Below are 27,883 nucleotides of genomic sequence, written 5' to 3' on the forward strand. Positions count from 1 at the left end.
GCTGTCCCTGTTGACATCTTACAGCATATGTTTTACATAGACACAAACGCATGCCGTCTGTGCTACCAGTAGAAATGAAGGATCAAAATCATTTCCCACTGAAACTCTCCCCAAGGAAACATTTTTCCTTTTGAACTGTCTCATCTCTGTATTGCTTTGTATCTCAGTAGAGTAACACCATGGGCAGCCTAGTTGCTGTGGCCTTTTGACTGCCAACTTCAACAGAAGCCACTACACAAATCTGGTTTGCCTGTGATAGCTTTGCTCCAGTCTATGCGCTGTACTGCAGGGAAAAGGACATCTGAGAGGCAAAGAGGGCTCAAGGGGAAGGCAGTAATGAGGATTACCTGGACATATGGACATTGAGAAATTAATTCACACCCAGTCTTAGACTGTGCTTGGGATAAAATTCACTTTATATAAGCAAGAACTTTCTCCTCTCCTGTCTCTCCACACAACCGTACACAGATCATTTAACCCTCCCCTCTTGATAGCCTCACTGCTGACCTCTGTGCTAGGCATAATCCTATTCTTGTTTTTTATGGCTGTCTGCAATTAAGAGATGCCTCGTGTATTTTATGCGTTACATATGCAGCCATAGACGTTCATCTGTGTACATAGAATAGGGCCAAATCAGAAACAACAGAAAAAGAACCACTTTTAATATAGTCTGAGACACTTCATCTCATGTTACCAATTTGCACAATATCCATTAAGGAACTTCTTTTAGCAGTTCACATAATCTAATGGAAAGAGAATTCAGATATGAAATTCCACAATTCAGCGCCACAGTTCAAGCTGTTACTGAATAAAAATCTTACTGTGGGAGTCTACAAAGCAGAATCCTCGTTACCTTTTCCCAGTGTAGTCACTGTCACCCACCTACACGGAAACCAAACTCCTCGTTCTAGTTTATGTAGCCATTATATTCTCTTAAGTATCTGGCTGACATTTCCAAATAGCTTAACCAGATGAAGGGAAGAAAACACTCTGGATTTAAGAGGTCTTTTTGGTAAGTATTAATATGAAGGAGAATTTCCTGCATACATGTTAATTGACATATATAATTAACTCGACAAAGTGACTGTTAGCAGATGAGGGGGTTCTTGTGACATGACTAGGCTGGTTGGACTCTGGTTTGTAGATGTACTTGCTAGTCACAGAAGAGAGGATTCACAGGGACAAAACAGTATTTACTTAATTTATAACAATACATACGATGTTCCCATCAAAACATTATATTCTCACTTAACATAAAGGTTGTGGGCAGCACTTCAGAAATCTCTGCAGAACACTCACATCTACTGTATTAGTCCCTTTTAACCTGTCTAAACCATGATACTCACTAGAAAATTCCGTCTAGGGGGAAAGAGAGTCTGGGCATTTTTTAGTGTTAGCAGTCATCACTGATGGCATTTGCCCTTGTGATTAATAGAAAGGCTGATTTTGGACAATATTTCCAGTTAAAACAGTGAGAGAGTTAACTTCTCTCAAGAGGTTAGGGCTAGATGGCAGCCTCGTAGCCAACCTACTACAATTTTGAATATGTTTGCTGCACATTGTTTCTGCAGTATCCACAGGACATCTCCGGTGGTTTGCGGCAAGGTAATTAAGGTGGTGTTAAGAAATTCATTTTACTGTTTGTGACCCCTAGCTTTCAATTAACTTCATCTGCAGGCTTTCAGCATGAATCTGGCACCATGTAGAAGAGACGTTGTAGCTGTCAAGTCAGTGACACGCACATTTACTACCCTCTAAGGAGCCCTTGCCAGGCCAGACCATAATGGCACCAGGGGAGCCATTACAGCCCACAGGTCACTGCAGGCTCGAAGTCTCTTAAATACCAACGTCTGAGTGATGGTTCTGTGCTGTCTTAGCCCTGCCTGTTTGTAGTGCCAGGAAGCCATTCTCATCAACTTAATTACGTATTTTGAATTATGAATGTGAATTTCATGGGTTTTGAGCATTTAATGGTAGACATTCTTTTCTAGAGGTAATTAATTTTTTGCCATTTTATTTTAGGTAAATGTCTAAAACATGGCTGCTTTCCTTTTTTGGTACCTTTAACTCTTACCCCTCTGCAAACACTAACAAAACAATGCGGTTGTTTTCGTTTTTAATGGATCATGTTCATTATAAATTACAGGAGGAAAACCTTGAAATAGAAAAGCACGGAGTTACCAAGGGTTCCTTCAAATCGCAAGAAACCATAAGCAAGGCAATTGTGTAGATTTGGTTTTGTGGGGTTTCATTTGGGCTTCTTTTCTTTTTTGATCAGTTCAAGTATTCCTCAAGCCTCAGTCTGCATTGAATGGTAACATATTGAATCTGTTCCTTCCTCACTCAAGGCTTAAGCTCAATCTAATTATTGGCATATGTCAATTTTGGCTGTTTTCAGGGGGTACAGAGAGAAGTAATTTACCTTTCCCTGCATTTTTAGTTTCATAATGTGATGATGTCAAAACAGAGGATTACAGCCCTTTTTTGAAAGCATAAATTCTCCTTGCAAATAGTTAGTGTCTCTTTGATGCCCCAAGCACGGAAGACAGAAAGGCTAAGGCAAGATCAGAGATCAGCATCCAACCCTGCTGTGAAAGGAATTAGGAAAGCTTTGGATAAGCAATGAAAATATCACTGACATGGTAATAAGCCCTGTATAATTCCAGCAATAGACATCTCTAGCTATAAATTCCAGACGCAACTTTCTCAATTTCAGGACTATTCCCACTTCTCTACAAAACCTGGGATTCATAACTCTACCCCCCTTGTTACTGAATTTGCACTGTAAGAGCTCCTGTACTTACATTCATGGCTCTTCAAGCAACACGGGACTGTGGTGGAGTCCTGTCTCAGGCCTGAGTCTGCTCTCAAACAGAGTTATTGTGCCTCTAGAGCAACTCTCCCAATACCAGCAAGGAAGGGTGGGCTCTTACAGGAAGAGTGAGAAATGGTCTGGACTGTTTCTCCCTCTCTCTAGTGAAATAGGAAGGAAAAAGGAGAAATGCACCTATATTCGCTCCCGGCAGCCAGGAGGGAGAAAATGATCTGTTTTACAATAAAAACCCAAGCCACTTTCAGGACGTCACCCATAACGTTTCTGTGATATTTTTCCCAATGACATGACGTGGTGCGACATGGTCCGTATTAAGTCAAACAGTTTCAACTATTGCATACATCTGCTAATGAGTACAAAACAGATCAGAAAATGGACGAACCTGAAAAATGTGTCCACTTACTCTCTGCTCTCCCAAACGCTTTTTCTTTAGGTCCCACTGGAAGGCTCTCAGTTACGGGAAACAGGGTACAGAGCATTGATCCTATGCACAGGATAAATGACAGAGACTACATGGGCTGGATGGATTTTGGACGCCGCAGTGCTGAAGAATACGAATACTCCTCCTAAAGAACAGCAAACTATAGCAACAGAAAAAAAATCACACTCCCATGTCTGTACAGAAAGAGAAAAATTAATTTGTTGTCCTCTTCAAATCAGTGTTTTAAAATATATCATGTATTTGATGTAAATTTGTCTGTAAGACTATACAATGCAATATATACATATGCAGAATTTTCCAGAAAATGTTTTCTTTCTTTTGTGGTTTCTCATACACTGATATTATATTAAAATGATTTCACTTATCCCTTCTTGTCCTGTCACTGCATGTTGCTGGGTGTCTTACTATAAAGAGAGGCAGGAAAACGCCTTCATTTTACAATATAAATATATTCCATGTGCTGAGTAGTCAGACAAATGAGCCACTTTTTAGAGAAATCTTGTGACAGTCCCAATAGCTGTGAACTCTCAGGGGAACTCGTCCAGATACAAACGCAACAGCACAATACTGCCAGAAAAGGCCAGCCATCTTCGTGGTGACCCCATTTGTAAAGGACTGAGTTATACACTAAGCCCACCAGTGTTTGTAGTGAATAGTCAAACAGCGCTAAAACCAAAAGAAAAAGAGGAACGACACCAACACGTTTCACCTTCCTGGCTTATTTATTTTACATTGTGAACTAAATGTGAAAGTTCTGCTGACGGCTGCGAATCATGGGATAAACACAGCATCAGCCCCTTGCCGTGTGGTGAGCCGAGCGTTCATTCGGGGAGGGCGCAGGGAAAGCTCCCTGAACGGAGCAGAAGATGATCCTGAGGGAAGGGGGAGGAGGCGTCGGAGCAGCCTAGTCACAGGGTGCTAAAAGGAAACGGGTCGCTCCCGAGTATCAGAGAGGCAGCTATCGCCCGCCAGCGTGGGGAGAAGGAGGGAGACTGTGCCCAGCCCTTGCCTGGCAGAGCGCAAGGCAGAGGGCCCCGCGCTCGCAGCCGGGCTGTGATCCCCGCTTGTGCAAAACCGGCACCCTGGGGGCTGTCCAGCGAGTCCCCTTCGCAGCCGTTCCCGCCTGCCGTGGGCAGGCTGAAAAAGGTGTTCTGCCTGCACTCTCCTCCTTCTCCCAGGTAACCCCTCCTGCGGCTCCTGGGTCTGCCTCAGCAGCTGGTTCTCACATCTAAGGAATTCCCTAAACTGAAAAAGGAGGTGATTTTTGCATCGCATAATTCACAGAATTTCTCCTCAATATGTGCATGAATAAGAAAAGGAGTGCATTTTTCACATGCTGAAAAGCAGGTGCTCGCCAAAGGAAAGAGGCAGGTGAATAATCTCTGTAGCAGTTTCTACAGCAGTTAATAGGCAAAAACAATGCAGAGAAAATAATACACAGAAAATATTTGTACTAAACCAAAATTCTACCAAAACCAAGAAGACTGGGAAACAAAACAAAATGGTTACGCCAAGGGCTGAACACAAAAACATTTTGAGGAGTTGTTCCCAACAGCAGCTGGGAGAACAGACAGCACCACAGAAATCTGTAAGGAAAGGGAGACTTCAGCAAATGGCAACGGGGAATTTTCTTCTCTAGTAACATCACATCTCCCTTTTTGTGGATCTCATCTTGAAAATATGGAACTGCTTTTCTGCATGAATTTTCCTTCCTCTCAAGCTCCTTCCAGTCAACCAGTTTCCAAGCCACCTAGTCTGGCTTTTTTTGGTTCCTTTCCAAATGTAATGAGTCCCAAAACACCTGAATTCTCTCCTCATTTTTGACTTTGCCCACAAGAAAACAGTCCAAAGTGCCCATTTTTCCAAAACTTTCAAACGAGATTAAAACTCATTAATCTATTTTTTTTTAAACTGAGGAAAATACAAATTAATCTAAAAATGCATAGATTAAAACATTTCCCACCAAAGTGATGTTTCTTTAAAAGTAACTTGGGAGAAAACTAAGTTTCTACCTTGCTGTCTTTTAACTTAATGACAGGAACGTTCAAACAACATTTTAAAATGTTTCTATCCCTGGCTTATTTATGGAAGGAGGTACTATTGTAATGTTGCAGGGCGGGGGGCGATATTCCAAATCTAGCCTTATTACTGGGGAATGTTGTCATTAGGAAAAAAACCAAAGCTTTTTTTTCTCCTCTGTCTCATTCCGTCCAGGCAGGGGAATGGAGGGACAAAGAGGTTTCCTCCCGTTACTCTCTCTTCTGAAGGCCCCCGAAGATGTCTATGAAAGTGTGTGACCCTCAGTGCAGCCGGGTGACCGTTTCGGGGGCTTTCACAAGTCGCTCCCCTGCTCCCCCGGGACAGGGGCAGCTCTTTGTTGCCTGCCACACATAAAATGGTTTCACCACCTGGCTGCTCACAAGGCTCCCAGGTTAAGAGGAGCCCCACAGCCCCATCCTTTGTGGTGCAAAACTCCTGCTCATGGTCCCTGGGGTGGCTGGGGGGACTTCACTGCCCTTGCAGTTACCAGGGTTGGACTTTCTGTATCCCCAACAGGTGAATAACTTCCAAGGCACCATTCCCAGGCATAGAATAACGCTACCACCCCTGCCAAGCTACCACCACCATTGCCTTTGACCAGCCATTTGCTCATTTTAAATCACAAAAATGCCAATTACAGAAAAAGTAGTTTCACCTGTGAAATCTGCTTTCTCCTTGTGATATGATTGCAAGCAAAGTTTGTCTGGTTTCAAAAGTGATTAAAAGAAAGCACTATTTTTCTTTGCCAGCCCACCGCCAGCGTGACATTTGTAAGTAATCACATCTGCCACCTTTCCTGGACGCCGGAGAGCTTCAGACAAAACTTGGTCTAATTTTTTTTACAGTCACTGTGCATGCCGGTTTTAATATTCAAGCTGTACCAGTGCTGTAAAATAAACCAGGGGAATAAAGGGACTTGCGGTTGTGACTCACCTGGCATCCAAATGAGGACTGAAAACATACATAATTTCATCTCATTTGTTTTCCCTATCTCAGGACTGAAGGCTTTAAGCCAGTCAGTACAGGTAAATGGGGGCCCTCTTCTGACCGGGCATTGAAATAACTATCAAATGAAAGTGCGCTTTGCAGGCGGCCTGGTCCTACCACTGTTTGCTGTGTTTGCAGATGCTTCTTGAGTCCACCCATCCCTCATCCTTTTAGCAGAAAACAGCTTCTTACTAAACCTCACCTGGATTTCAGGCAAGCGTTGAACTGCCTAGCCCTGACAAATCCGCATGGAGACGCACCCCAAGGCAATGCAAAGCTGCACAACCACAGCCCTGCTCAGGTGAGGCATCCTCGTGGAGCGGGAGCACCGGGCAGGGAGCCAGGCAGGATTGCAAGCCAGGACCTACAGGGCTAAATTCTGCCAGAGCCCCTCTTTACCACCTAAAACCCAGCTCAGGACTAACATTGTTTTTCGGTGGTGCTAAGATACAAACTTGTAGCTGCAGGGGACATCTCTTCTTCATTCTTAACACTCACGGGAGAACTGGTTTGGGGACAATTGTAGTAATCATTAAGATAAGAGGAACTGTTGCTCTAGGCACAGCACTGTTCCTGGATGCAAGGGGAGGCTGGCTGCAAGCCAAGCAGCAACGTCCTCCTCCTCCTCCTCCTCTCCAACCTCCCATCTGTCCTCCTCCTCCTCCTCCTCCTCCTCCTCCTCCTCCTCCTCAAAACATCAGTCACCTGCTCCTCCGGGAACAGAAGAAATTTCCCAGATGGGAAAAGGTTGTAAAGGCTGCTGAGACATTGTTCAGCTCCCACCCGACCCGGAGGTGCTAATTGGAGCTAAACAGGGCAGACAGCAAATTCGGGAAAGTCAAGCAGCCCCGGTAGCTGAAATGCTCATCCCAGGGCATTAGTGAAGCCACTCTCCAGGCTGCTCTCTTTCAACCCAAGGGAAACAGCAGCCTCAAGGATGGAGCCCCTGCCGCTGGGTATGAGACCCTTGAGTCCAGCAAAGGCTTTGGGCTGAGAAGTCCCCTGCAGATTTCAGCACATGCAGCAGCGCATTGGCATAACCTCCTGGTGCTCGTCTGGGAGGTGAGTTTCCCAGCACTGCCAACTCTCTGACATTTAATTTAGCTTTACTCGAATGCATCTTTATGGAAGGACATGCGTAGGGGCTAAATTATCACTGGCAAAATAGCAAATCAATACCTTTTTGCATTTAAAGACAGTTTGTTTTCTCCGTGTGCTTGATTCAATTATTCTGTTCCAGCTTTATTAACTTAATTTTGAAACAGGTGCTGGACAAATCTTCGTGAACAGAGCAGCTTACTGCAAACCCCACGCAAATGAGTGGGGAAGAGCCTGTGGCTCTGCCTTTGCAGGGCCATGCATATGGCAGCCATGAAAAAAGGGTAGAAGCGGCAGGTGCTTCTCCTGGGAGTGAGGGGAAATCCAAGCAGCGCCCCGAGAGCGAGGCACCTCTCCCTCCGAGCTGGGGCAGCGCATAAGAGAAAGCTCAGCTATGTCAATGCACCTGATCCTGAACAGTCTCGTCTGCCCTGCTATTTCATATGCTTTAAACAAAAAGTGCTAAAACCAAAAAAGCAGCACGTGGATCACAGAGCCCAGTGGTCGGCTATTAGGAGACACTGGAGCTGATTCTGGTTTTCCAAGGTGAGCTTGCCTGCCTGCCCGCCCATTGCACCGCAGTCTCCTCTCACGGCAACATGTGCTGCGTGACAGGATTGCGTGTGGATCTTGCTCTGCTCTCCCACGTTTTGCTGCATCACCGGCCCCTCCGTCCTCGCTGCACGGGGGGCAGCATCCAGGCTGGGCCGGGGACACGCCGCAGCCAGATGTTCCCAGCTGCAGACCAGCTCTGCGCATTTCAGCGAGCTGCAGCGCCCCAAGCGCAAACCAGGTGGTCCCTCTCCGCAGCCTGAGCTGAGGAGTTTGCAATCAGACAACATGTGAATTTTATGATGTCCTAGCAGAGCAGTGAAAGGCTTTTCTGTGTGTTTGATTTTTGTATCCCCCGAGTTCATTAAATTTCTCTTAAAGAAAGAAAAAAATCTGGCTGTGGGCTTTTTAGAGCTTTAATCATTCTTAAGGGCCTGTGTCAATTGAACAGCAATTGGATTCAGCACAGCTTGAAGAAACATGGCTGCAAACCTGTTTGAGCAGGACAAAAACCTCTATAATCTTTTAAATACAAACATTATCGGCTTCTTGAGTATATGCCATTCTCGCATGAAAGCCCACTGCCTACATTACAGCTAAGGGCATTGCTAAACACCAATAACTTTCAGGCCTTTTATTATTTTTCTTGCTATTCTGTGGTCTCAATTGGCTTGTTAACTGAATTAAAGCAGGTCTGAACGGCGCCCAGCGAGATGCCTTAGCACAGCTGAACAATGCTAATTCTTCAACGTGAATACGAGCAACAGGCAGCAGATCCTGTCTGTACCAAGAGGAAGGCAGGACACATCTCACCGACACTGCTGGACTTTTCAGTTCGATGTAGGGAGCTGCCAACAAACGTGTTCAGGAAGTCGGGAGCAACTGTTAAGCGTCTGTGCGCTACAGCGTTATGTCGTGGGGCCGTCCAGTGCTTTGGAGACATGCAAAAGGAAGGAGGGAAGAGCCTCAAAAGGCTGAAATACCAGTCTTGGCTCTCCAAAGAACATCCTGTGTGTCCACAGCCCAGTCTTAGACACACAGTTCTCAGCACCTCACCCTCCTCTCACCTGCAACCCAACTTTCAGAGGTGGATGACCACGTTCCTTGCTGTGGTATAGTGAAGATGCATCCAGTAAAGTTTCTGAGATAACTTGGATATTGCAAGGATGGAGGACCATTTCAGAGCAGAGGCACCAATTCATCAGCCATTTGGCCTTCTGAGGTTTAGTTTAGTAGTTCTGCTCTGCTTTGAAATCATCTAAGTGCATTAAATACGTCGGCTGAGTTTCCAGATGGCTCACGCAGTCTGTTACCCTGTGGCATAATTTACTGTCCTGAAGGAGAAACTAAGACACTCTCCAAATACCAGCATTGTTTCCAGAAGCAGAAACTGGGTGTTTCCTCCAAAATCTACTGAAATCACTAGGGTGAAACATCTCAGAGAGAAAACCAGTCCTGCACCCCGGTAGACCTCCTACCCTTGCACAATCTCCAGTTGCTCCTTTTGCACCTTGAGGAGTTTGGCCTGACTCGGCTTTGATTTCCCTTGACCTCAGTGGGCTGCACTTACTTCCCTCTTTGGTTTCCTTGCGGCCTTCTTTGTCAACGTGGGTATTTGATCAGTTTTCCTTTCCCAGGAACGCAACCTTGAAGCCCAGTTCTTTTGCAGGGCCTTCAGTGAATACTAAGCCTCTGGATTTTCATGGTTGTATAAAATCCAAGTTTCCCTGGAGTTCCAGGCCTTTGGGAAAAATGGGTTTATAATTCACCTTCAGACACATGATAGCCTGAAAGTCAGTATACCCACATGCATTCGCTTATTAAACACCATCGCTGTTCACCTGGCTGGCACAGAAGATGCATGTCTCCAAAGAAAGAAGTGAACAAACCCAGCATTACATGCATGCTTCTAGATACTTTTTTAGAAGTCAGAAAATAACAATACAGCACGAACAACAAACGCCACATTTATTCTTTCCAAAGCCAAAGATTTAGATCACTGCAGGAGCATTCATGCACACCAGCAAGGATGAGTTAGGGGGGGGGAAAAGCTATTAATCTGGGAAGGAGAAAAGATATAAAAAGGGGATACCCAAAAAAGATGCTGCCTGTGTTATACAAAACTCACCCAGGACCCTGCGTGTCACCACAGTACCACAGCACCCAGCGCAGCTCAGCAAGAAGTGACAGCAGCTGAGAGAGCTGTGCAAACGACAGCCAGTGCACTTACGTGGTGAGGAGCAGGCAGGGAGGCAAACCCAGGCCAGGGTTGCATGCAGATAGGGCTGCTGCTGCAGGGAGAGAATAGAGCAAGAAGTCAGCAGAGTGCTGCAGAACTGCAATGCTGGCAGTGTCACGGGATGTTTCGGCCTCCTGGGTCAGAGCCATGTAACAGCACAGAAACACAGGCTAGAAGCTCATACGGTGTGGAAGATTAGGGCTGATCCTTGGCTACCCAGGCTGGGGGCGATGGCGTATTTCACTTGAGCACGTACCTTCCTTTCTCAGTGAAGAACGCAGCCCTTTGCGGCACCGCAGCAGCTCCTGCGGCAGAACAGCTCCCACCCTGTGTGGGCAAGCGGTTTCCAAGAGCTCTCTGTGAGCCATGGAAAGTGCTGGGGTGCACTGGGGTGCCCTGCTCCGAGAAGCAGAGAGAAGCCAGCGGCTACTGCAGGTACAGCAAGAACTGCCAGAACAGGAGAAATCCCGCCATACACAGGGCTTATAAAATCGAGGACAGCAGGCTACCTGGCGTAAGGCAACAGTTTATGCAGAACCAGCAAACATTGGTTTTGCAGTTTGTGAGGACTTACGATTAGTTTATGTAAGCTGGGAAGGATCATTTGAAAGCATCTATACAACCAACAGCTCCCTCTAGAAGCAGGTGGGACCCCGGGAGGTAGGTTTCTGCAGGGCTACCCAGCACAGCAGCAGCCGGGCTGGTGTAGAACCATGCAGGGAACTGCATTGCGCTTAATTTTCATCACTCACACAACCGCCTTACAAACCTTTCCTGGGTGCAATCAAGTAATTTAACCTTCCCATTTTCTGCTGCACATTCATTTCTTTTGCCTTTCCTGGCTCATACGCCACTGTCACTTGTCCCCTGGTTGCACTGTCAATGAGCTCAGGGGTTGAAGCTTCTGACCAAGGCGACAGCCAAAGGGATGCAGGAACTGGACTTGTAGGGCTGGGTCCTCGCTCCCAAAGGCCCAGGAAGGTACCGCATGAGACCACCAGCGCCTGACTTTGTCCATTGTGATATCCAGATAAAACATACAAACCTGTAAAAAAAGGACTTAGCTAGTCTGAATTGCTATTTAAAAATCTTATTTTTTTAGCTATGATAGGAGAAAATATCTTCCTCAAAATGCTCACGTCTTAATACTACAGTCTTGCAATAAGATACATACAGGTAGACCCTATGATGACAAAACTCTCCAGTTTAAGTGGGAGTCCTTCTAGGCTCATGTCTCTGTGAGTATTTGCTTTTTAAAGGAGGGCGGGACAGATCAGGTCCAGATGGACCAAACAATATCCCAATATGCTATTTATCACTAACAGAATGCAGTTTTCTCCAGGTAGAACTGTTCCCTTTTTAAACCTTAAGAATCAACTTTCATTAATAGGTCCCCCTACAAGTACTCATCTCAGGGCTTCCCTCCTTGCTCTCTTCTGCACATATCTGTGATAGTTTCCAGATTTCCTTCCCATTTCACATGTACACGCCCTCCCATGAGTTAACTGAATCAAATTCCTACTCATCCTAAGGCCTTAGGCACCCTACGGACCAGCCCCAGCTCCCCCATTCCCCGGAGCGGCACTTGTTTAAGTCAGCCTGTCTTCAGGCGCCGAGGGCTGGATGCACTGTGCCCGTCCTCCCCGAAACCCTCCTGTTAACCATTACCTTTCTGATCACCAGCCTCCCCCAGGCTCGGAGCTGGGCAGACAGGACGTCTCTGTACTCACTGACACAGTACCTGGATGTGCCCAGGGCAGCATGGCATCGTCCTTTCTCGCGGTTGTCGCGTGGCACTGCGTCATACTAATGCAAGCCCTCCAAAAGTTTATTTTGGCATTACTGCTCTCCAGTTTTCTCTCTGTAGCAAGTATGTGATACAAATGGTACTATTTCTCTCCCAACCTCACACACATCCCTCTCCTCAACGTATGAGGCTGTCCAATCTTTCTGTGCTTTCTTGCCGACTACCCCCTCCTCCAGGGAGCTCTTTTATCACTGCTTAGCTCTCACCAGGTGTGCAGGATTTTTTGAGTTTCTCATTACCTGGCGTTTAATCAGCAGGCTGTTTCCTCCCTCAGTAACGAAGATATTGGCTAACAGCAGACTTCACTTCTGTCTCTTGGAAAACACGGGATGTTTCCTCCTTACTCTGCACTTTCACATTTTGTCACTATAGTTTTTGCATCATATTAGGCAGGAGAGTTCACACCCCTCTCCTGCTCAAAATACACAAACCACACAACATCCAATTCTTCTTTCTTGGAACTCAAATAAAAATAAAAATCTGCATCCACTCTGTATTTTTGGGTTTGACCTAAGCTTCACCAGTTCCAGCAATCTTAAAATCTCAAAACTCTTCAACCACTTCTGTGTCTAAGAATTTAAAAACCAACCGTGGTGAGGGCCTCTTATTTTGCTTTGACTGAGAGATGAAAGCAAGGGATCAAGGTGGAGTATTTATCACCTTAAAAGAACGGGGGAAAAAACTTGAATACACAACAATGCAACTTTTCTGTTATTTTATTGATACTAGTGAAGACAAATTTAAATTTCATCTTTCTGATGCGTTACAATTGCTTTCTCCGGTGGGTGGACAGGTCCTACTGCTTATTTAAAGGCTAAATAATACTTTCCCGGTTGCATGATTAACTTCTACACTTTAAGTTCTCACATGGTATTGCTTTCTTCCTCTGGGTATACAAAATGGTCCATTAAGTCCATGATTTTTTTCAGAATCAACTGTTATTCTACCTACTGTTTTAATATACATTCAAATAAAAAGGTACTTAAATTTACTTGCAATAAGTGCACACATACAACAGCAAAGAGAGCTGATGACATTTTACTAAAACATTTTAAGTTCATAGAATAAATAGAAGTCTTCAAACACAGGCAGTAACTGACCGATGTGTTTTTTCTTTCTCAAAAAATATCCTTAGTGTCCATAGCACTACCGCAATAACTACTTCATTCAGGAAAAAAAAAAACCACCCACCTATCTCTCATCACAAAGACTAAAAGACAGTTTCATTTATACAAGAAATTATCAGTGCTAATGATTTAGTAACAGTCTGGTACAAACGGCAATTCACGGCAATTACGTGTAGTGTGGTAACAAACAGGGAGCTTGATTTAGATGCCACAAGAAGTGCAAGGAAAAGAAAGCGAATGTTAAACCCTCCCCTCTTCGCTCCTCTCCATCCCCCCTTCCAAAAAAATACAGGTCTCAGCTCTGCTCTAGAAGCAAGCTCCCTCCAGTCTGCTCCAGTTCCAGGATATTTCAATTCTTTCTACAAGCACTCAGCAGAAGTTTGGGAGAAACAGAGAAGAAAATTGCAATATAAATGAGGATCGCCTGGCTGTAACTAAAGGTTGTGTGAGGCCTTTTGTTTCTTTTCTGAGAAAGTGGGGGTTATATGTATTTGGTATTAGGAGGTGTTTTTTCAGTTTAAAAACACCGTGGGATAAAGAGTTTCCCATATTTTTACTTCTGCTCAGGTCCAACTTTGGATGAAAAAGGTTTCTCTGAAAAAAGAAAACAGAAAATGGGTGGGGAATATTCTCACCCTGCTTACAAGGCCATGGTCCTCGACATGCATGAAACCTGAAGATCAGCATGAGGCTTGCAAGTTGCTCTTTCCAGCTTGTACCATTCCATTACTAAATGTTTTTGTGGTTCTCTGCTGAGGTTTCAAGGACACACCTTTTCCTAATACTGTTTTTGCTACATGTTCTTTTATAACATTCTTATCTGTCAATCTGTTCCGCAACTTTGACTTCTAGGAAGTCACTGCCATGTTTATTTACCTCATCAGTTGTGAAAACTGTTTTCTTTGGGGGCACTGACAAAGCATGTTTCAGTGGCAGCAACACATAGTAAAGCATTTTCCCTTCCACAATCCAGTGCAGCATTGAAAAACAAAACAAAAAACAAAAAAGAAGTCACACAGAGGGTAAGCGTGCCAAATGAAACAGCTGTGGTAGGAATATGTCAATATTCCAGGTACCCAGTAGGCCTGCCGACCTCAACACAGTATTAGTTCAAGTTTACCACCTCCGCGAGGAGGAGAATACGGAACAGAAAAAGAAAAAAAAAAGTTTCATCCATTCAGGCATAATAGCCAGGCACTCCAATAACTCAGCTCAACTCATCTACAGAAGCAAAATTAAAACTACCACGTTAAACTGAGTGCTTTTTTCAGCCTTTAACGAAGCACAAATGCTCCCATGCTTCAAGTGATGTAATGTGAGGTCTCACAAAACACATTCAATAGCTTCCCATGCACCTTTGACTCAAGTTAGGCTAGCTACAAAATTCACGTTTTCCTAGTCAAGTTGTTTTTTGTTGGTTTTGTTCTTTTGTTTTTTTCAGTGCATCTTAAAAAAAAACCTTTTCAAAAGGTTAGCAAGATAACCTTAATACAGCAATCATAACGCAGAGCCTTTTGCACTCAATTGAACAGTAAAATAATCCAATTAGTTACAATAGATCTGGTACATATTTACACATTTTGTACAAAGTTTACACATTTCTCCCATTAGGCACAAAGTTGATTTGTCAAACTCAAGAGGCAATGAAGCAGTGGTGAAGAAAGGAAAAAAAGATCGGAGAAAGAATCTGGGTATTTTTATTTAAAAAGACTAGCTGTAAAAATAAAGTCCTTCATCGTAAGCTAGTTTGCTTCGGGAGCTTGGTTCCCATGAGGATCCCCGAAGTGAGAGACGTTGGGCCTTTCATCTGCATGCTGGAACCCACCATGGTGGGGAAGCTCCGATTCCTTCGGATGCCAGTGTTCAGCTGGATGCCCCCGATGGTACTGGTCATGGCAGGACAGCCCAGTGGGAGACTGTCTGGTGCCAGACTTCCAGGAACAAGGGCCCTCACTGGTCCTTGTGCCCCACAGAGAAGAGGTCCCTGGTCATCAGTTAAAGGAGGAGCTGACGTTTGCCCTGAACTCACAACTTTGGCGATACCAAACCTCTTGACTTTGTCCACAAGATTAAGGTTGGAAACAGACACGTCAGTCTGACTCTCACTGTTCCTGATGTTCTTTTTATTCCTCACCTCTTTCAAGATTGAACTAGCAGGCTTCGAAGCCAAGAAGTTGTCATAAGGTGGGCTGGTGCACTTGAACTCAAAAGATGGAGGGGATGAAGAAGGTGTCTGCATAGGTGAGTTTGGTGGAGTGGAAGGAATGATCGCCATTTTAGGGGGGTATGTGTTCAGGAAGGTGCCTTTGCTGGCTCTGTCCCAGCTCTGCGGATTGTACACCGCTGCTGAGATGCCCCTTTCCTTCAGCAGCCACACAAGCCCCAGAGACGTGCTCATCGTTGTCGTGGATTCTCGGAGGTTAGTGAAGGATTCGGCCAAACTCAGACGCCGAGGAGTACAGGGAGTAGCCACAGGGGTGCCTTTCAAATTGCTAATGCTGCCACAAGCTGGAGTAGGTGCTGTGTTAAGGCTGAAAACAAAAGAGTAGGCAAATTATTCTCTCCAGTAGGGAATTAAAACTTACTGCAAGCAAGATTTTTAACCCTGAACAGGGCCTTTTATCCATTTTGAGAGTGCATGGGAAACTGACAGTTCCCAGCTCCTCGTAAACATGATAATAAGTGCAAAAACGTCATCTCCTACAAAACGCATCTCTCCACTTTGCATACTTCACCCCCCAGTCTCACGGGATTAATGCATTCCCCAACACCACCACATTTCTTCTGATAAACTATTAAATTGACAGGTTTGTGATCAACACCTTCAGTTTTTCTTCTTGATCTACTGGCTGTCACAACTCCCAGTTGCTTCCATGAGACAAGGAAACTGGGGGACTTGACTGATGGTATAAGCAAGACAGATTTACTTTTTAGTGTCACTTCTAAGCACGCAGAACTGCTAGTCCTTCTAGTACTGCTGGGTCATAGCAGAGAGAGCAGCAAGGGAGGAGGGGAACGTATTTGCTACAGAAGCATTTGTAGCAAAGCTGCTGGAAGTTGCCATTGTCGCCAACATGCACTTCTGCAAGGTCAAACCCTTCTTCCCTTCTGTTGAATTTGCTTTCATTTCTGGGGAAGGGAATGGGGGATCTGACTTCTGATGGAGATGCGCAGTGGTGTGAATAGTCATCAAAAGAGATAAGAAAATAACAGTCAAGCTCTTGGTTGTCAATTGGTCAATAGGTACCTGATAACTCAGCAGCAAACCAAATATGACAAAGAGCCATTCTACTGTTAATTTGGTAAAACATTGATTTCTATAGTTTGAAACATGGCTAAATTGCTCCCCAATTCCAGTTCTTTCTTCTCAAAATAAACTATGTACAGGCAGTTGACAAGAAAATGTTAAATGGGCAATAATCTGCACATTTAGAACAAGTGGCAGACATTACATACTTATGTTTAGTGCCATCTTACTGCATTTTGTTTTCTTAAGCACACTACTGCTAGTTATTAGGGGTTGGGATTTCTTGAGGCGTATCAAATAACATTCATTCTGGTAGACCATCCTCTCCCCATAAGCTGACCGTCTGAATGAACACAGACGCAGCACCTATTTCCAAAGAATTACCAACACAAAGGAGACATTCCAAATCCCTTGGGCCGCAGTATGAGATCTCATGGACACTGAGGTTTGAGTGTTTCTGGCGCTACAGTGCCATCCTTAAAAAAAACTTGTTCCTTATAGATCAGGCTAGCCACAGCATGTTTACCTATGCCTAATTCCCACTCAAACTTTATGGCAGTCCAAGGTACACCATTCATTGAATAAGTCCTGGTGTACTTAGTTATTCCAGAAACAAGGCATGTGGGACATCCATGGCACTCCAGATTCAAGTCTATTTGGGAGAATCCCAAGCGTTCCATGTACCTTTAAAAAAAAAGCTTTCCAACTATTTCTAACCATGCTAAAATGATGATTTTTGCCACATATACATACACGAAAAAGTGAATTCCACAATAGTATTTCCTAGGCATGGATTCATCCCCTCTAATGGCATTTAAAGGGTCTTGAACAATGCAACACTTGATGCTAACAGAGAATTCACTGACCTGAGAATTCACCACTGTTCAAAGAAGGAATTCTTCCCCTTCATCTTGCCAAGTTAGCAAGTAGAAGACACTCAGTAAGGAGTCAGACAAAAAACAGAGCCAATGCAAGAGAGCAGGAAAACTAAGCGGCTGGGGGGTGGGGAGAAATAGGGGAAAGAACAGGATCTTCTCTTTTCAGCAGAGCCACGCTGTTGGATCGGCTCAGCTGTCACATGCAACTTTAACTTAAGTTGGGTTCTCTGTACCAAGAAATGCATCAAAAAGCCACACTGAGACAATCTGGTTGGATTTCCAGGTGTAGAGAAGCCCTAGGCCAATGAATGAGTTGCATCCTTTTTGCCCGTATGGACAAAAGGGCCTAGATGATGTCTTGACTGGAATTTGCAGTCTCATTTCACCTTACACTAATGAACTCTAGGAAGCCAAGACTATCGTGCATGTCAGGTTCCAGAAAACATCCTGGAATGTTTTGTTCTGAGCCGGTTTCTGATGACCTTAGAACTTCGTCTAATAGTATATAGCGATCAGCTGACATGAGTTAATGTAACACTACAAACTTTTGTCCAGTGATCTTCTAAAAATCAGCAGTACTTTAACATCTTTAAGGCACTCCTTAATTAAGGGAATATTAGCCTGACGTCATATGAAGTCTCAAGTCATGTCTTCGCTCCATGATTAAATAGGATCTGATCAACATGATCTCTACAGTGATTTGGAACTGTACCAACTTCTACCACAAGCAAATGAAACTGCGAAAAGATTTCTACGCTGCAGTTGCGATTCAACAAGAGGAATCCCATATATTCCTACCTGTAAACTGTAGTGAAACACATGTTTGAGAAAACTAGTATTAAGAATGGGTGTAATTTGAAAAGCAGCCTTGTTAAGTGGCTCTGGAATTGGTCTTCTTGCACCCCCCTGTGTGCTGTGGCTGTCAGTGCATGTGGCAGATGTGCTAAGGCAAGCTCTCCTTACGTCCTCTTCATTCTGCCTGGACTGAATCAGCAGCAGGGGAGGACTCCTCACAGCAGAGGTAAGGAGGCCACACATGCACTCTGAAGGCAAGGCTGAGTGGAAAGAAGGAGTTAGTTCACAATTCTTCTCTTAAGCATTGACTAAAGCTGCATCTTCATAGCCCCGATTCCAGTTCACGGTGGAACTAAAGAGCAGTGACAGCCACTGTGATGCATCTCCCACACTGGCTAAACACAGAAGTACAGAAGTCGTCTTGAAAAGCATGAGGCAGGGAAAAGAAAGAGAAAGAGCACTTACTTGCGTGAACTGACTTTCTACAGGGTAGGACCAAGTACATTTTGGAAACCCAGACATAGGGTGTTAATTATCAAGTTTCTAAGAAGTCCTAGTCACAAGACAAAAACTACAGCACTCCAATGGCTTATTAATTCCAACAGCTTCATTCTTTCCAGCTCCAGATTTCAGTTGCACAGATATTTAGATTAGTATTTCTACTAATTTGTCAGCACAGGTACACACTACAGTGCAATAAAAAAAAGACGACATCCCTGCAAGAAAGTGGTTGTTATGTAGGTGTTGCTTTTTTGTTTGTTTGATCATTTTGGTATTGCTTTAACCGGGAAATATTTTCCCCATCAAACTGACCAACACTGCAGAGCAACCTGGACACAACCACAGAAACAGACTCAAACTGGCCTCAGCAACTCAGCCCAGTGACAGTTTCAGGGTTAGATTGAGAAAAGAAACAAATAAATGAGCACCTCATGTAGCGAGATGAAATTTAGTCAGGTTAGAGCGTCACCTGGGTTAGAGGCTAGGTTAAAACGCAGCCAGGTAGGTAAATATCAAAACTCTTTGGGTTAGCTGGTGCCACACACACTAGCATTCCTTGTACATGACCCTGCCAACACAGACACTGTTGGCAGTGTTGCTCACCCCCTGCCCACGCTGGGTCATAGTGTCTGCCCTATACCTCCTCTCAGCATAACGAGACATAATGCAGTTTCCTCGTCCTCCTCACATGACCTGTGAAGAATCGTTTATAGTTGGTAAGGAGGAGCTCCTTAAACATATCTGCTGAAAACATCATATTGTTTATTTTGCTCTTTTTCCTCCTGAATGAATGATGAACTTTGGCGTAACTAAGACACCTGAAAATGTACTGAATTTAGCTGTCAGTTATGGCTGGCTTGTTAGATTTAGCAACCAACATAATCAAGAGTTTATTATGACTACAATTAACAGCAATTCAACAATAATAAGAAAATTAAAATAGAACTGCAACCATATAAAAGGATCTCTTCAGTAACAGTGTTGAGTGGAGAGGAAGACAGAAAAGAGTAAAGAAAAACCAGCCAGGCCACAATTAACTTAGTTCAGAAAGTGAAGCAGACAAGTTACATTTAATCATCATCCATTTCCTTTCCACCTTGCAGGTTTTCATATGTAATTCCCTTACTTTTCATGTGTTCCTTAGGTAATCAGTGCTCATCCCATGTTTAACAAGTCTAGACACATCATCTCTGAATGGGGACCTATGCAATGGTACACTCCCACACAGGGGCTGGAAGGGGCAGAGAAAGCGATGAGGCATTGTCCTTCTAAACAGAAAAAATTCTTTAAATACTGATTTGCTAAGGAAGAAAAGTTCCCTCTTTAGGTACGAAATTCACTCACCCTCTCTGGTTCTCAGATCTTCACCTTCTATAAGGCTATAGAATTGCCTTCTATCGGCATGAACTACCTATACATGCCAATTGCTACTATTAAGCCAGTTCATTAGCTTCAGTCTGGCTACTATGAACCCATTTCCAGCAATTATACCAAGGAACAAAGTAGACAGCTCCCTGGTTTTGATTAAGACATATTTCCTCCTCCATTTCTCATGTACTTCCTGGATTTCTTTACCTGCGCATCCCTTTTTCTTCTGCACCAAAGATTTAGATTTTTCCTCCTTGGAAAAATCTCTCATATTTTTTGTGAGAGACCACCTTCTGCGCATTCACACATGAGGACTACAACTAGTTTGGGATCAAGGGTAGTAGGTTTAGATATTGGAAGCCAACTTAGTTACGTCTGATCCTGCGATATTTTAACTAGAGACAACAAAATTTAAGATATTTTGGTTGGCCTTCTAAAACATTACACATGCCTCTCAAATAAAATCAGGTTGAGGTAACTCAAAACGGGAGGAATAATTTGGGGGTGTGTTGTAATTCACCAACGCAGCTAATGCTTTTGCTTATGCCATTACTTTGCATTTCCTCACAGGGAAAACTCTGACAGAACTGAAGGCTTTGCTGTCATGGGAGACCCTTACCTTGGTGTGACTCGTGTGAGTTCATCGGAAGGGTGCAGAATGCGGCAGGTGGTGAAGGTGAAGGTGGAGTTGGTTTGTGACATGCACTTCCCAGGATGAGGTACTAAATTAAAAAAAAGCAAATTCTTCGCATTTTACACAGAAAAGGGGAAAACCAAACTTCTGTGTGCTGATAAGACAGATGCAAAAAGTGATGAGGTACCTCGGACGGGATCAATGCAAGAAAAGTGAAATACACAAGTGCTACAGTGTTCTAACAGACACTTGTTCTCCAAAACAAACACATCTAGGACTCCAAAGCCAGTGCTAAAAGGGTCTGCTGAAACTTCCTCATGATCACTAACACTACAGGTAAGTCTTGCTCAAACCAAATTCAGGCAAGGCAGTGCTTGAAATGCTAGTCCTCGTCTGAACTAGCAACTTGCATCAGTGGGAAATTACAAGCAGCATTTTCTAGTACCAGCTCAGGAGCACTAAGATTTTCTGAATGCTCGTGCATTTCGGCTTTTAGATTGATCCACAAAAAGGTATCCCCATTACTTCTCAGTAATGGATCCAGTTTGCTAATGCTACAGGAATAGATTGTTGGGGTAGGGAGGGGACGGACATGTTCTCTGTCTCTGACTTTTCACATCCACAGTAAGGAAAGTGGCGTTTTTTTGGATCCACTACTGTACATCTGTGACATTTCTCTTGTGCATGTGTTTAGGTTCTTTAAGAATGTATGTCCTCAGCTGCACAATATAGCAGGTTTTGAATATTTGTAAACAGTGTAGTAAATAATTTTCCCCACAAATGCGGCTGTAAAGATGCCACTCTGTTGGTATATCAGTAATGTGGGAAAGAAGCAATACAGCTCCATTTAAAAAATGAAGGACTTAGGCCAATTTCTTTCTTCTTAGTAGAGATACTTCTGTGGATATACTAACCTGCTGTATAATGCAGCTGTGGCCATTGCAAAATGACAACAAAATTTAAGAGCCATGCATCAGAAAAGCTGGTTGAAAAACACCCAGAGTTAAATATTACATCAAAGATATCATGATTGCATAGGTTCTCTTACTTAGTAACCAAACTTAGCAGTGGTCAAAAGACATGCACAATAAAAACCGTGTGCAGCTCCCTCCCTCTCAGTCCTACCCAACCCTCTGAGCCATTCCCCAATCAAGCCACATTTTAATACCACAGTACACAACTATTCAACACATTGCAAAGGACAGACAGACAGACCAACTAGACCAGACACCATTCTGAACTTCCAGAGATGCTTAGCAGAAGCAAGGCAAGTCTTAATCGTGGCTGTGTTCCCTTTTTCATATATAAAGTATCACAGCTCCAAAATAGTGTGTGCAGCTGGGTAGTCCTTTAAGAACACATATAAGCAGTGTGTGAAGTCTAGAGCATGGGGAGTGTGAACAGTGGAAGCAGAAGTGGCTAAGCAAACAACGTGAGGTAACTTCTAGTTAGCACTGGAATGTACTGCTGTACATCAAAGAAGGATATTTCTAAAAACCCACTGGAGTGTCATGTTAACACACTCAAATGTTAGCACAGCATAACATAACAACAAGCTCTACTTCACCTCCAGAGACGGTAATTATGATGCTTCAGGAATCCAGTTGCTTTAGAGATTAATGTGAGCACTATAAAAGCTATTACAAGGGAGCACAGCCTAGCAATCATGATTCTCTCCATATTGTAGAGAGTTAAAAGAAAATCTGGAGAAAGAGCTCAAATAACTGGACATGAAAAAATTGGTTATTTAGAGAAAACAAAGGACTTCAACATAAATCAAGTAGAAACAAAGCAGTTATCCCTGGATGATGAATAGAGAACAGAATAAAGCAATGCCGATTTAAGATTGCAAGCTCAACCCAAAGCACATAGCTGTAATACAATAAGTGCATTTTCCCCACTTGTAATATCCACTGGGCATCCCCTCAGATTGGAAACAGGCACACTGAAGATACATAGCTGCATTAGCAAAAGCAAGACTCATTGCTATTAATGAGTCAGAGATAGGAGAAGGCTGCTAAAAGTAGAGAAATCACCGACTCTAATAAGAGGAAACAAATTGAAATTATATAAAAAAAAAAATTCATCAATTTCCAAGGATGCATTCCACCCTCAAATACCACTAAGAAAGTCCTGTACCAGCTTCATTCTCCATCAGTCAACAATGGGGTGTATCATATTGCTGTAGCATTTTCCATCCTTTGGACACAGTACAAAGAGAGAACCTGTTGCTGTAAATGAACAAAGTTTATAAAATAGAAACAAAATGATTCATTCCTAACCTAGTAACTTTACATAAGAATGGCCATCTCCTGAATTGATATAAGTTTGTGAGGAAGCAGTACATAAGTTTATAATATGAGAGACTATCTTCACATGTACATACAGCAAAGTATTATTTTGAATATAAACATCTGCTCCATGTGACTGTCTGAAACCAAATGTTTTATTTATACCTTCTTTTTCAAAGTAGTAGATGATTAACAATGAGGCTTCATATCTGTATGAAAAATAATCTGTACATAATTCAGTGTTTAACAAAATTTACAGAAACATGACGTAATTTCATCCATCAGGAAACCATAAACTAAACTGTACGTGCATTTTTCCCCTAAATTAAAATTCAAGCTAAACCTTAGATTGCTGCTGGATCGTGTTTTGTCTCTCAGTAATTAATGATTCTTTACCTTATTAAGCTTTCTCAAAAAATTCTTGGGCATTTTGGAAAAAATGCAAAACATTATAGCTGAAAGAGACTCTCCTGTAAGCACAAACACTGTTGCAAAAACATCTTTCAAAATACTGCAAAAAAAAGGCAGGTACTAGCCAAACTGACTGCAGAGAGCTCCATCTTCTGGTAAAACAGAGCTTTCCCCACTCAAAACAAAGCTGATTTTATATAGCTCAGAGCTGTTTCAGATGCAGTACTCGGCTCATGGGCCATTTTGCTAGGTGCAAACAGCAAAACAGATGAGTTTAGGACACAATCTTTTGCTCAGGGAAGCCTCAAAAGACCGTTTAATCTGGATTTTCAACTAGCTCATGCAGAGAAAGGAACAAAGTTACAGTACGTAAACTAGTGGCCTGCCCCATCCACAAAAAGGATGAGTTTGAGGAAGATTTGTAAGAGGCAGCTATACTAAAACACCATTGACTTTTGTACCATTGGTTCCAAACTCAAATTCGCTGTTATGCTAGATGAATAGTGAGGAGGCAGAGAGCTCACAGCGGCCAGTAAATCTTTGCATTTTGTATAAATACCTATTCTGGCAAATACAGATTTATGCAAAAATGAACTTTAAAAAAAAAAAAATCAAATCAGAAATCTTCAGAATATGGTTTGATCCAGTCTGGCACAAAGGTAGAGTTTCAGCCCAACTCTGAAGCAAGCCACTCCACTCATCATTTCTTTGGCATGTTTTAACAAAAGGAGGAAACCCGGTTCCCTGTTCTTTCAGCAGAGAGGGCAGTGGAATTTGGACATCTCTTTAGCACAGGCTGGTGAGACAGAGATGGAATGACAATCAGGTTGGGGAGTCCTTAGAACAACAGATGGAGATGGTGTTTCAAAGCATTAGAAGTTTATTTTATTGTGGAATAGAAAAAAAAGCTCTGCCTGCTTTGGAAGAGGATAACGACGAAGGGACCATTAAGAGGCACTTTTTTCCTCCAATGTCATCATTCAGGATATAAGCTATGGACTTCACTTTTGCCAGTCTATGCCACCAACTCCATTCTTTGGTAAGGTGAAATTCCTGAAAACTAGGTCACAAAACCCCATTAGGATCCACAGGACAAGACAGCTGCTTCATGTACTCTCTAAATTCAGCAGAGTTCATCCCCTCCAGGTGAGTGAAGGTGAAAGCTCTGATACCCAGTGCTACCTGTACTGAAAACTCCTGGCCGACAGAACAGGGAGAATATAGGGTATGCTGGAGCTGATGCCTGGGTTAACTACTAAAACAAAATTGAGATGGGTGATACACACAACAGCTGTAAAATGTGAGCATGGTGCTCTCCTAAAGGCGTTCAGGTGCCTTCAGATGTCCTTCAGAAAATACTGCCAGAATGTCCTTCAGAAAACACTGGTTTCAGGGGTAACTGTGAATGCTCAAAACCTCCAAGAATCCATCCGTCTCTACCAGGAGCGTTACTCCTGTTATGTTACTTAAACAACTGACAATAAAATTATTTTCTGAACATCTGCATTTCCAGACTTTCCATTTATTTTGCCTTTGGAAACAGCAAGATATGAAAAACTGAACCAAAGCAGGTATTCTTTGGACAGTATTTTCTTAGTTTTCTTCTGATTGAGGTCTCCTTCTCATATGTATATAACCATGGAGCACAAATGTAAAAAGATTTCAATGTATTTAATGTGGCTTCAACATGATTTTATGCAGGCTAGGATCCCAAATTAAAATTCTAGCATTTTAACAGCACAGATAGCAAATGCTGACAGATTTTTCTTAAAGTAATAATTACTGTGAAATACTCACGCCATTTGAAAATAAAATATATTTAAATACGCATCAATACCTTAGTTCTAAGAAGAGTTACAAAATTTATTGCTTTTCTGTACAATGGTAACCTCTTAGAAGCATGTATAGTAATCCTGCTAAAAACAACTCAAACATAAGACATTCATTACGTGTTTTTGTGATTTTAGGCAGGTCTAAACATGAAGTACAAGAGGGCTGATCCCGTAATGCTGTGCACATGTCTGTTCAAAGCAATCAATCAGTGGAACTAACAAACACAAGTACCGAAAGACCAGTTCGTGCATCCAAAACTAGCACGCAATTAAGCACATGCCGAATCAAATGTAGCCCTTCCAACTTCAAAATAAGAACATTCACAACATTATTAAGTGCTTTGAATGGCTTGGAGTTCCTTGTTTAAGGGAAACCTGAAAGGCAATTAATTAAAAAAACAAAACTAAACCAAACCAAAACACCCAACAACCCCTCTCCCCAAAACAGACTCTGTACAGTTTTATAATATACTACAGTTTCTTTTGAAGAATAAAAAAAAATATATATTGAGGTTACTAAAAATACGTGCTGCAAAAATTACTTGTCCTAGATAGTATTAACAATGCCGTGTCCTATAACTTCTTTACCATTCCAATTACACTGAGAGTCTACTCAAGTGATATTCAAATTTCAGACTATTCCTGGGTATTAGGCTAGAACTGCAATTCTGGAATTTACAATCCTCCATAAAATTACTGAGCCCCCACACAAAATGTAGCTCTGTCAGGCCAACTGCAGGTCATAAATTAAATGTGTATTAATTTCTTCTGAAATGTTCAGTGCCATAATTGGGATATAATCTGCATATGGTGAGGAAGTTATTTTACATATGAATGGATACTACAGGTCTCACCATAGGGACAGGAAAATTCAAGGATCGTAACTTTTTCTTACTTAGTCAGAATGATTGCTGACTCTATTCATCACTCAACAAGAAACAACTCTGTTCTGAATACATTTATTTTGGCTACAAAACATCTTTGGCACTACCAGCAACGTTTGTTCTCCTGAGCCTGGATGTTAAAATGATTTCTCTTAGGGCTCATCTCGAGCAGCACTCTACACGCCCACAAAATGGCAGTAAAAATAGGACCTCATAGTACTCTCCCAGAGAACATCTCCAGTGAAAACATGGTAACATACAACCCTCAAAGCATACATATCAAATGAAGCAGACACCTACCCAAAAGACTAAGATGACTTACACCTCCTGGGAATGGTCCTTGTAGGCACAGTACTTCCAAAGAAGTTTTGTTCTCAGGTTAGAAGACCTGTAGCTCCAGACTGGCACACTCTATGGCCTGCCAATGGCAATTGTAGGGAGATACTTTCTGGCGTTTATGAACCTCTTGAGCTAGATTTTGCCACAATGGAGCTATCTTGGATTATAAGCAAAAGCACTATCACTAAAGATTGTATCCAAGGTACTTCTCTCCTTCCCTGTTTACTTTACTTCCACATTCCCTAGCAAGAGCTTATTCTGTACGTTGCTGCCTGGAATCTCCCCTGGAATCATGCAAGCAATGAGGTCACAACCTTGCGCTTGTGACAGCACTCTAAGGAAATGCATGCCCATACACACCCCTACCTGCATTGCATTTCTTACAGAGAAATCTAGGAGAAGCAGAAAGAATGCTGAGGAGGTTTTTTCAAAAGGAGCAACGGCTGCGCAATATTTAAATATAAAATAAATTCATAAGCTAAGCACACATCTCTGTTCCCGAAAGGTATTCTTCAGTGGGCAGACTGTGGATCCTAAGAAGCACTGTCACATTAGTAAGTGCCTACTCTGAAAACATCCACAATTACCTTCTCCTTGTATACCACCTGACAAATTGCTTCAACAAAAGGCAGATACAGCAGTATCTTTACTTCATTTGAGCAACGCAACCACTAATGATGTGGTGGCTGATGGATACTCCTAAATCCTAAGCAGCTGGGCAATCTGGAGGAAGGATAAAGAATGGGAAATTGAAGTTTTCAGTGCATTTGTTTAGTCTACACATCAAAGTTATTCATATTGACCAATTTCTCTATTTCTGTAATGTATCAAAATTACTCAGCAAACAATAGACAATGAAATATGATTACTAGGACAATTTAATAGATTTTATCTACTTGCCAATTTATAAGGTAGGGAATATGCTTAAAAACCTTGTCTGAGATAACTAGAGTTCTCCCATGCAAAATCAGTAGTAACTAGGGAATAGCCTGTTAATAAGTGACCTGTATTCAAATCGTAATGGAGAAAGGAAATGGAGGGAAATACTAGTCTTTCTTGCCAGTTTGCAGTCATAGCGCAGGTCTACATTTATTTTTCTACTCCAAACAAAGAACCCTTCCAAATCATTACCCACAGAAGTTTTACTAATCTGTTCTTAAAAAAACAACCAAAAAACCTAAACTATATCTATATCCCTGTCCATGCATAGTCCATGAGAATAAGGCTTCTAAACTTTCAACATGTTCCTGTGTTGAATATTCTTACAATTAGAAAATTCTTCCCCCAAATTGTAACCCGAATAGCTTTTTTTTTGCACAATTATTGTATCCTGAGTACATGAAGAACTGCTTGTTCCACTCCTTTCTGCAGCAACAGATTTTAAAATGAATCATATCTTTTCTTGAATCTTTTATTCCATAGACCCTAAAAAATGCCAGTTATTTCAATCTTTGGTGATTTCAGTCCATGTTTCCTAGATCTCCAGCTTTTCCTGCTGTTGTTATTTAGACTCTTCAAAATTATAAACACCTGGATAATATCCAAAACTGTACACAACTCCTGCAAAGGCATTATTTA

At 42.6% G+C, this 27,883-nt stretch overlaps 2 protein-coding genes across 6 annotated transcripts in view; one reads left to right on the forward strand and one right to left on the reverse strand.

The window, feature by feature from the left end:
- CCK (cholecystokinin) overlaps positions 1–3,639 on the forward strand; it is a 4,724-nt gene extending 1,085 nt beyond the window's left edge. The window contains exon 2 of the mRNA XM_009321088.1: positions 3,267–3,639. Coding sequence (XP_009319363.1) covers positions 3,267–3,403 — 137 coding nt within the window. The 3' untranslated portion in view covers positions 3,404–3,639. The remainder of the gene's footprint in view (positions 1–3,266) is intronic.
- Positions 3,640–12,695: 9,056 nt separating this feature from the next.
- The window catches only part of TRAK1 (trafficking protein, kinesin binding 1), a 116,884-nt gene continuing 101,696 nt past the window's right edge, over positions 12,696–27,883 (reverse strand). For 4 of the 5 annotated variants that reach the window (XM_009321102.1, XM_009321096.1, XM_009321125.1 and 1 more), the window contains 2 exons: positions 20,534–20,636; positions 12,696–15,656 (listed from right to left, as the gene is read on the reverse strand). In XM_009321102.1, coding sequence (XP_009319377.1) covers positions 14,858–15,656; positions 20,534–20,636 — 902 coding nt within the window. In that variant the 3' untranslated portion in view covers positions 12,696–14,857. Of the gene's footprint in view, positions 15,657–19,149; positions 19,240–20,533; positions 20,637–27,883 lie in introns of all 5 variants that reach the window. The other variant, XM_009321117.1, reaches the window with a different exon arrangement.

The sequence above is a fragment of the Pygoscelis adeliae genome, unplaced genomic scaffold (genome assembly GCF_000699105.1).
Source record: "Pygoscelis adeliae isolate BGI_AS28 unplaced genomic scaffold, ASM69910v1 Scaffold280, whole genome shotgun sequence".
NCBI classification, from domain to species: Eukaryota; Metazoa; Chordata; class Aves; order Sphenisciformes; family Spheniscidae; genus Pygoscelis; species Pygoscelis adeliae.